At 41.6% G+C, this 10,288-nt stretch overlaps 1 protein-coding gene across 1 annotated transcript; it reads left to right on the top strand.

The window, feature by feature from the left end:
- Nucleotides 1-690: 690 nt before the first annotated feature.
- Nucleotides 691-9,716, top strand: EEF1AKMT2 (EEF1A lysine methyltransferase 2). The gene is made up of 6 exons (XM_055721357.1): nucleotides 691-842; nucleotides 1,225-1,290; nucleotides 1,825-1,939; nucleotides 5,869-5,976; nucleotides 6,865-7,081; nucleotides 7,819-9,716. The coding sequence occupies exons 1-6, from the start codon at nucleotides 745-747 to the stop codon at nucleotides 7,944-7,946; spliced, it is 732 nt and encodes a 243-aa protein (XP_055577332.1). The 5' UTR covers nucleotides 691-744; the 3' UTR covers nucleotides 7,947-9,716.
- The last annotated feature ends 572 nt before the right edge of the window (nucleotides 9,717-10,288 follow it).

Below are 10,288 nucleotides of genomic sequence, written 5' to 3'. Positions count from 1 at the left end.
TTAAAATGAGATAGTTGGGTGTTCCGAGTAGGTTTTGAAGGTGAGAAATGGTGCTGTGTGTTACAGGCACGAGAAGCAGTGCAGGAGCTGAGAGCAGCAATGCCGTTTATCTCTTTGTTGGATTTCTCGGTTTGGCCACTTTATGAAGGGATGTTTTATGCGTACTAAGTCCCCAGAATTTTTCAGGCCTTTTGCTTCGCCAAGGAGGAAACTTTCAGCCCTGATTTTGCAGGCAGCGCCCTATTGACGACAGCCTGTGCTGCAGGGAGCCCGCAGGCCCCTGCTGGCTGCTCCAGCCCCGGCATCCCCCCACGGATCGTCCAGTGGCCCAGTGGCGAGTGTGCACCCCCGTCGCCTCCTTCTAATGCCAGAATTATTACTGGTTTGGAAATACGTTATTACTACCTGCTGTCATTTATCTTGCAAAAAGCCTTATAGAAGCAAAAACTTTCGTGAAATTTGAAATTCATAAATAAGGAAGAACGTCAATCCTATTTTAAAAGATTCCACTGATGTTTGGTGATCCGTATGGATTGTAGTGATGGAAATCTGGTCACTTGGAGCGTTACCGTTTCTTAGAAACAAAAAAATATAGAAAATTTAGAATTTTTTAATTTTTTTTTTAGGGGCTCGACGTCCCGGCCCCCGTGGGGCAGTGAGCAAGAGTCCTCCGAGCGCCAGAGCGGCGGCCGCGGGCCCTCTCGCAGCTGCGCTCGATGGTGCCGAGGTGCTTCCGGGCCGGGCATGGCGGTGGCGGGGGAGCGGCCCGGGGGAGCCGCGGGGCCGGGCACGGGGCATGGGCAGGAGCCCTTCAGCCCCTCAGTGCTGGGCACCAGAGAGCAGTGAGTGGCGGCACAGCTGCCGCGGGCGGGCGGGGGCGATGGGCCGCGGCGTGGCGTGCCCGGGGAGGCGGCGGTCCGGCCGGGTTCCTCCCGGCAGGTCCCCTGGTGCTGCCCCGCGAGCAGCAGGCCCGTGCTGTGCCCCAGATAACTCTCGTCTGGTAGCCCCAGGCTTCCTTCTCTGGGCATCTTCTACCCGGTGCCTGGCAGACAATGTGCTCCAGAGGAATTTACTATCTAGATGATACCGTGGACGTGAAGTGGCACTGCTACACAGATACTGTCTTTTCGCCTTTTCATCTCCTCACTCTGTACATCTTGTGTACATGTATTAATGCAGTATCCTGTCCTTTCTCCACTCCTACCCCCCACCCCCGGATTCTAGCTGGGATGCTGCATATGAAAGAGAACTGCAGACTTTTCAAGACATTGGAGATGCTGGGGAAATTTGGTAAATAAAAAAACTCCACCAAAGTATTTCTATTATTTCTTTATAAAAATAGACAATATAAAAACATGAGCCAGCAATTTAGTGGTTTACTGAATAGTTCTGGATGTTGGCAGAATGATGGGGCATTTTAATCTTGAAGCCTCCAGTGCTCTTCTTGCCCACTTTTGCAGTGCAGATTTTTAGGCTGCACTAGCACAACTGTCATTACATAGAAAGAGAGCTGGTAGTTGTGGTGTGTGTTAGTAACAAATGTGCTTTTTATCCCCAAGCTCAGGTTTAACTATGCAAATTGCCAGTGTTTTTTAATATATGGAAGGCTTCACCTCCCAGAGTTGGTGTTTCAGTGAATTTTAAGACTATGTGATTAATTTTAATTTAAACAAAAACATGGAATATGAGCTATGGCAGTTGTTACCCAAGTGGTTCTGTAAGAGGTGCTTTGCAAAAGCTGGAGAGAGGGAGCAATGAGCTAAACTTGCTGTGTCTTTTGTATATTTTTGCTGTCTTAATTACCTGAGGCCTTGTTTCTCATAGGTTTGGAGAAGAAAGCATGGTTCGCATAATCAGATGGTTGGAAAAACAAATGATCCCCCTTGACAGCTCTGTGCTTGACATTGGAACTGGAAATGGTGTTTTACTCGTGGAATTGGTTGGTATATTGCAAAGATTGTGCTTTTGATACAGTATCTGTGCTCCAAACAGAGTAGTTTAAATACAGTTCACAAGTGGCAATAGTAATTATGGCAAGCTGTAACTTACGTGAAAGACAAAAAACAGACAACCTAAATTAAAACTTATATTGTAGGGTTTCCCCCATCAAAAGAACACTGGTTACTGAGCATCAGATTTTATATTTTCATTTGGCTTAAGAGTATTAGTGGAATTCACTTTGTGTGGTTGATATGCTCTAAAGAACATCCTGTTACAAAGACGAGGCATAGCTGCAGGTGGCTGTGGGACCGAGGTGTGTAACTCCTTGAACCAGCAGTGCCATTATGGGGTGCAGACCTAGGAACAGAACATCTATGTTGTTCTACTGAATGGAAATACCTACTTTTTTTGCTAGACATGCTCAAACTTCCTGTTTCTTGGTGCTGCCCAGAGTGTCAGATTTCAAAATACACAGTATTTCTTTAAATCAGTCAGCCTGAGTATCCCATATTTTAACTTCACCTTTCTGTTTTCCTACGTTTAAAAATGCATTTCTTTCCATTGTGTAAAACACCCCCAGATAAGGAAATTTACTAATACACGAAGTACTCGTGCAAAACCAGACCCTTTCTCCACACTCAGTTCTGGTAATAACATTCGTTATCAATGTGAAAAGTGGTTACACCCAAGGTTTTTATGTAAGTGATTTTAAAAGCTGTTAACACTTCTTTTCAAGAAGTGTCTGTTTCTGTCAGGGTTGAAACCCCTTACTAGTTATGTTCTGAAGTGTTACGATGTTGTTGTTACACAGTGGTACAAGATGTTTAGGAGTTCCAGTATTTTTTCCTGTTCTTGATTGAATACTTCAGTATAATACTACAGGAGAGGTGTAAAGAAAGGAGCCGTCATATTACCGCAGTTTCTCCATTGGCTCCATTAGTTGCTGTAGAAATTGAAAGGGCTGTAAGTCAAAGTCAGGTTTATAATGGAATTTTTTTAACATGGACTTTGATTTTGGAAGAGTTTGAAGCCTTTATGGGGACTGGCTGCTACACTGCAGCACAGGAGAAGTTGCATCATCAAAAGCAGAAATTGCTCATCTTATTAAGAGGAATCAGCCTAATAATAATGACTGTTAAATGCAATGCTGGCTAGCTCTATCAGTGTTGAAACATCCAACAGAAAAATCTTAATTTATAAGATTTTGATTTTATCCTGGCCCCACTTACAAATCTGAAATTGATATTCATTCTGTAATGGGAAAATGACAGCCTCTTAGCTTTTAAAACTATTAAACTGCCATAAGAGCACCCTCTCCTCTTACATTAAGCACCTCAAAGTACTGTAGTTGCTTTAATAGGAAATTTTCAGTCTAGTTCCCATTTGAAAAGTGACTTCAAAAATTACATTGTTTATTGTTGCTCAATAATTCAGGATCTGACTTGCTTAGCTGACGTAAAAGCAATTTTTTTTTAGTGATAGCTGCTAGGCTTTGAAGTTAGGATTCTTTTGGCAAGCACATTAGCTTCTGTAGAACACTTCTGCTGTTGGAGTTGGACTCCATAATGTGATAGAAATGGCAATACTGAAAAAGGCAGCCAGGCTTGAGTCATACAGGACGTCAGTAGCACCCCTCTAAAAGGTGGCTACTTGAGAGTATGTATTGGACCAACATCAGACCAGGAAAAGGTGCTGTAGAGTATGGTTTGTTGGGGAATACTGGGCCCTGGCATGCTGTTAACAATAAAGAATAGTAAATGGAGGTATAGCAAGAAAACTACTTTTAAATGCAGCTAGGTCTAGGTGAGATATTGTCAGTTCCAGCAGGGAGTACTGCATTAAAAAGAGGCAGAATAACCATCCAAAAAGCAGGTAATAAATAAAATGAAAACAAGAAAATGCTGGATCCTGTGTAAACTGGCCCTGCTACCCAACTAGAAGGCAAAGCATCTAGCATGCTGCTAAACGTCTTCTGTGTGCATACTGCAGCGATCTGCCCATCTGTAAGCTCCAAGAGAAATGCTGCTGGAGGCTTCCTCTCTTCTTTCTGCTTGTTTTAAGGATCTTGGATACATAAGTGGGACCCCATGCTGGTTTTGTATGTGCGGTAGACCATGGTCCTACCCCTGTTAACTTCAGGAATCTGGTAGGCTGCATCAATGACCTAATTTTGCCTTCCAAAAGTTCCAGCTCTTCTAAGGAAATGTTGCTGCCACATAAAGCTCTGACCTTCTCCTTTTTTTCTGAGTATTGTGGGAGCCAACGGTATCGAAAAACTCTGAAGCACAAGGTATTCACCACCCAAGTGAGAGCGTCCACCTGACTGCACCAAAGAGCCAAACATGAGGCAGTGCTGATAACATTGCAAAACTACCTTCTGCTATTTAATCTGCTCTTTCAAGAATTAGTAGAAGAGTGCTTTATAAATACCACCTTCAGGACAGGAGTCCAGTTGCAGAATGCAGCGCAGTCATGTTTGGCGCTTGACTGAATGATCCCTTCCAGTCCGTACGTAGTCAGGCCGTACAGGTCTAGCAGCATTTAATGTTGTTTATCCTTAAACTTTCCTTCTCCACCCCAGAGACCATAGGAGGGAATGGGAACTCCCTGAAGTGACTCAAGCTCTTCCTTTCCAAACAGAGGAGCTGTTGTGGGAACAACTCTTCCACCCCCAAGTCTTCAGCACAGGCATCTCAGGAAGCTTGATTTGCTCTGGGGAGGAACGTGGGCAGAAGCCTGAGCAAGATGCTGTTCTTCATCAAGTGCAAACAACATGGTCTTTGTGTTTAGCTGAAATTAGTCCTCAATTAAGAACAGCTGGCTAGCACTGAGCTCACATGGGCTGAAGGGTTGCTGGAAGGAGGAAGGACTGTTTTAAAAAATTCTCATAGTTTTCCTCACTGTTGAGGTATTGGCCTTTGGAACAAGTGGATACGCAGCTGACTGCTTAATGCTAGTTAAAGTCCATGTGTTGTTCAACACTAAAACTAACCCGAGCCTCCTCCCTCCCTCTGCTGTTACTGCCTGCAGCTGGCCATAAGATAATTGCTCTTCCTGTTAGGTTTGGATCTAGCCAGACCAACTGACACACGTGAGACCCAGATCTGGTCACTTCAGCTTCTACCTCAGAGTGAAAATGTGTCAGTGCCCCCCTCCCACATGCCCAACTCCAGCTGATGCAAGGTGCCCGCCCACCTGCTTTGCGAAAGGATCGCTAGGATCTCACTGCCTGAGTTCACTGAACTGGGTTATTGTTGTCTACTGCAAAGTTGGATGAACAGAAAGTCTGTGTGTGCTGTTTTACGTGGTGCATAACCTGCCTGAAAGCTGCTGATGCAAAGACCTTGCAGCATGCAAATAACTGCATTCAAATAGACGTTAGCATGAATAATTAGAAAAAATTAATGTTTTGAAGTGGATTTCTGTACTAGTAAAATGTATTACGTATTTTGGCTCTTCCACTTGGGGTTATAAACTAAATAATTGCTCAATCTCAAATGTTATGTAAGTGTCAGAGAGGTTTTCTTCTTCTTTTGAAGCATCTGGCATTGGCACATGTTCTCATCACTGAAAATTCCTGGTTTCTAGGTTACTTTTGGTGCAGATAAGGGAGCCTGTTTTCCTCCAAGGGTGTTACTTTTCACAGTTCTGCTCAATTTTCCACTTGTTGACATAAACCAGCTTTCAGTCAGTAGTTCTTTTGATGAGGTATTAGGCAGAATGGACTTATTTCAGCTCATTCCCCCAGCTGTTTGGCTCTTGCAATGGTAACAGGTATAAATGATAACAGGAATAAAAATGAGGGTTTTTTTTTTTCCTGTCATTAAGAGGAGGAGAGATGAGATAGGTTATAGATCCAAGGGAATACACTTGTTGGATAAAAAAAAATTGCTAGCACACTGATTAAGACTCTCTGCTTCTGTCTAGGCAAAATCTGGCTACATGAATCTCACTGGGATTGATTACTCTCCTTCTGCAATACAACTTTCAGAAAAAGTAAGAGAGAAAGAAGGGATGTCTAACATTAAATTAAAGGTAAGTTTTGAGAGAAAGCTTATTGAGGAAATAGGAAGCAATTGAACCCAAGATTAAATGGCCTAATTGATATTCAAATGTACTGAGCATACTATATTTATTACGTATTCTGACATGCATTTGTGAGAAAACTCTAACCAAATAAATCTATTTACAAGATTTTTGGTCTTTTTGTTGTTGTTGTTGTTTGTAATAGTCATTAGTAACAAGATTCCCCTGCTTCTAACAGGGAGCAGAATGGCAGTTTGCTATTTGGCGAGTTCTGTATTTTAGCTGCTACATTCTGAGTTTCAGATTTGGGATAGAGGATGAAATCTTTAAGTGATACAATCCCTACCTGTAGCTGTGCAGTAGGAAGTTTGAGAGGCCCTGCTGGAGCAGGGGGTAGGACCAGATGACCTTCAGACGTCCCTCCCACCCTCAGCCATTCTGTGATTCTGTGGCTGCTTTTCATCCTGAGCTCTCTGCTATGCTGTTTTATCCTCCAGCTCTGTACCTGTATGATGTCTCTGTTCTTGTATGTCAGTTGTAATCTCTTTGTGGCAGGCACTGTCTGTTCTTCTGTATTTGTACAGTGCCTAGCACACAGCACCTAGGAAACCAGGGATCAAAGTATAAAAAATGTTCTAAAGAATGAAATTCAAGTATGATAGTTTGAGCTTTGGATGATGGGTATACACATGGGCTTTAAAGCAAACAGATCATCACATAATACGTAGAGAAGAATCTGACATGGCATTGTAAGTGTGAAAAGCATGTGAGTTACCCTTTCCTTAGTACACCTATTGTCAGGTTTGAGGCTTTTTCTTTTGAAGTATTGGGTTGCATTAAAGATTCAGGAGCTCCTGAGTAAAAGATTGTTTTCACAGTTGTAGACTTCTGGTTTAGGTGGAAGACTTCCTGGCTCCATCAGCTGAGCTGTCAGGATTTGAGATTTGTATTGACAAGGGGACTTTTGATGCCATAAGCCTTAATCCTGATAACGCGGTGGGAAAGAGGAAGCAGTACTTGAGTTCTCTCTGCAGCGTATTGAAACCAGAAGGCTTTTTTCTCATAACGTCTTGCAACTGGACCAAGGAGGAGCTATTGAACGAGTTCAGAGAAGGTAAGTAGTCGAACAGAACCATCTGCTAATTTATGGTTGTTCAAGGATGTGGTGGGTAAATTTTAATATCTGTGTTAGCATATTGACTTTCTCACATCAGGATTAGACCTGGTAAAGTGACTAGTAAATGCTTCAGCCTATCTCTCCTCCGTTTTCCTCTGGAATTACAGCTTCTGCATTTGCCAGTGCCAAGGGAGATGAGGATTTTGGTCTGGTTACACTGGGAAAGCGTATATCCGGGTGATACTTTTTTTCTTTTGGTTCTTTATTACCAGATCCAGTTCACCCATCCAATTGCTTTGAAATTGGGGTAACATTGTTACCCATGTATAGGGGAACTGGCAAGTCTGTGACCATACCTTTTACGTCACCTCGTCAACCACCTTTGTGATCCACCCAGAAGGGGTTTTTTTACATGCCAGTTAGCTCCTGAATCTCATGCCTTGAGGCTTGAAACTCGGTGTGGATCTAAAACAACCATCCCTTCTGGGGAACTAAACTTACTGGCAAGTTATCATCTTTTGTGCCATTAATTTGTGTGAGTCAGCTGGCTAAGATTTTTATTATCCATGGAAGGGTTTCAGCTGTATAAAGCAGCGGTGCAGTGTAACAATACAGTCCTATAAACTTACAGAGTAAGTTTTCCAGACAAATAAAGAACGGTTTGCAAAGGGTTATCCAAGAGGCAAATAAAATTACTTCCTTCTAATAAGAGTATTTTAATTTCTGTCTGGCAGGATTTGAAATGCTGGAGGAGCTGCCAACACCCAAGTTCTGCTTTGGAGGAAGAGTTGGAAACAGTGTAACAGCATTGGTTTTCCAAAGGAAAAAAGTGAGGCCATCCATCTTGGAGAAATTAGATTAGTTGAGAAAAGTCTGAACTTTAAACCGGACAGAAAAGCTCAGACACGTGTGTAAATAAATGCTCTTTGAGTATACAGTAAAATACTATGTATGGAACTCTAAGGCACTGTAAAACATTGCCCTAGAAACATTTCAGCTTTGCATAACTTGCCCGTAAATTTTGTCCTTGCTACAACCTCACTTGTTTTAGGGAAGCTGCAAGTTCATAAGTGAGAGAGAAATAAGGCATTCTAAACATGGAGACTAATAGAACTGAATTGTATTTGTGTTTGGAACATAAAGGTTACCTGGTATTTAATTTCTGTGTTGGTAATCAGTGACCAACAGAGGTAAAGGTATTGTACAAAGCAAAAATCTCATTTCTCTGTTGTGTGGTGTAATAGGGAACAAGCTTTTGCAATGTAAGCGCTGGATCTTTTATTTTTTTCCTCAGGTGAACATGAATGTAGCTGTTAAAGAGGAAAAATAATATAAAAGCCATACACTCACCAAAAAGGGCCAGTTAATGCTTAAAATTCAGATTTTCAGAGGTTCTCAGACTCTGCATAGTTCAGTCTCCTCTGAAATAGCTCAACCCTTTTCCCACAGAGGGAGTGTTTTTAAAAATCTCACTTGCCTCAATGTGTGCATACTTCATCAGTTATTTTCACTGATCTCATAAATAAATAAGTAAAGGTGTGATGTTGCAGTCTTACTAGCATGTGACGTGTGCCTCCTTCATTATTAATTTGCTATATAGTAATGTCTTCAGAGCCAACAATGACAGTATGTTTTCCAGTGAATTTCTCAGGGCAGCTTTTAGCTGCATAAATCCAAAAGAGTTCAAAGCATAACTCTCCATTCCTTTTTCCTTTTTTAAAGTATTGTGGTTTTTTTAAACTTCTGTGTGTGATCTTTTTACTTAATTTCTTTACCTTTATTTCTTCTATTGTTTTGTATTTTCAGAATACTACTTTTGCTCGAAAGGTAGGAAAATGAGATTTCTTTATGCCTTGACAAACACGTTTGCAGGTGACAATAGACTTGTTCTTTCAAGCATCAAAGGGGCCCTATTAGACAATAGAGTTTTGTTTCACAGGCGAGGTCATGTTTGCTTATCAGATAATTGCTTCTCCTAGTTTGCAGACTTCTCCTAGTTCCCAGGGTTCAGGAGATCTTTAAGGGTCAAGAAATACTTCTAGTCCCTTCCCAGGATAGGAAATAAGGCATTATTTGCAAGTGGTGAGTACTCGCTCTGTGATCCATCTGGTGATGTCATCAGGGTAGGAATCCTAAATTCTGCATGTTTTTGCAAAATCGGATGTACTGGTTCCATTGGAAAAGTGGTCTGTTGGCAGTGGTGAGAAAGTTTAGTCCCAGTGAATAGCTCTCTGCATAGTTGGTGAGGTTTGGGTTCCTAACTTTACCAAAACCAAGTTTTGTTATCGTCTGGGTAACTTGCAATACGATGTATTGCGCCTGCCCAGCAGGCTTGCAGCAGCCCACAGGACTGCTATGAAATTTAAGTGGTAATTCAGACAGAGGATTTTTTTGATGGAGTAGTACAAAGGATTCAAAGTACTCTACTGATCACAACCTCTGTAAAAAGACCATGGCATTTTTGCAGACAATTTGGCATCAGATAGAGTTAATACCAGCAGATTTTAATTGGCAAGTAACTCTGGCAGGATGTGTTTAGGGTATGTGTTTTATTCCCATCTGTAATTTTTGCTAATGAAGGCATGATATGTGTTTAATCATGGAATGGAAATAAAGTCATGGCTGTCATGGATTTTCTTTTAATCAGTTAGGAGGAATTTAACAATAGATTCACACTCCATAAGATACGTAATGTTCAGGGCAAGTATTGTTTTCTCCTTTTCATAGGATTGATTATTATTAGATTTTGTTCTCTACTTAATATGTTTATATCATTTATGAAGCTAAAAATAAGCTTCCTACAATGGTTATGCAGAAATTTTGTTATCAGAGATCATGTAAGCGTGTCATGTAAGGTGCATGATCAACCAGTTTCAATTAGTATTTTTAGCAAGGCGTTTGGAAGCAACAACAGTAATTCACTATTTTCTCTTGCTACTTCATATTGCTGTTTTTCAAATGTTCTGGACAACTATTGTATTTCTTTTTGTTATTATTTCCTCCTATGTGAATGGATTTTCTATCAGGGAGGCTTCTTAGTGGTGGGGAAGGGCTGAGAACCAACCTCCTCTTCCAGCCTACTTCATTATTTGCCCAAGTCATGGATTGTTGAGGGCTTCCACTTCAAGCATTTCCCTGCCACTTCTGGGCTATACATAGCCCCATAGGCAGCAAGCCTATGCTTTACTTTTGGCATTGCAAGGT

Source organism: Falco cherrug, chromosome 9 (genome assembly GCF_023634085.1).
Source record: "Falco cherrug isolate bFalChe1 chromosome 9, bFalChe1.pri, whole genome shotgun sequence".
In the NCBI taxonomy this organism is placed as follows: domain Eukaryota; kingdom Metazoa; phylum Chordata; class Aves; order Falconiformes; family Falconidae; genus Falco; species Falco cherrug.
This window is presented reverse-complemented; position numbering and strand designations above follow the sequence as displayed.

Bases quoted from the DNA above. Each gene is read 5' to 3' on its own strand.
- EEF1AKMT2 (XM_055721357.1), top strand. From the start codon at position 745: ATGGCGGTGGCGGGGGAGCGGCCCGGGGGAGCCGCGGGGCCGGGCACG. The intron at 1,291-1,824 runs GTAAATAAAAAA...TGTTTCTCATAG, and splicing joins GGAGATGCTGGGGAAATTTG to GTTTGGAGAAGAAAGCATGG. The intron at 7,082-7,818 runs GTAAGTAGTCGA...TCTGTCTGGCAG, and splicing joins ATTGAACGAGTTCAGAGAAG to GATTTGAAATGCTGGAGGAG.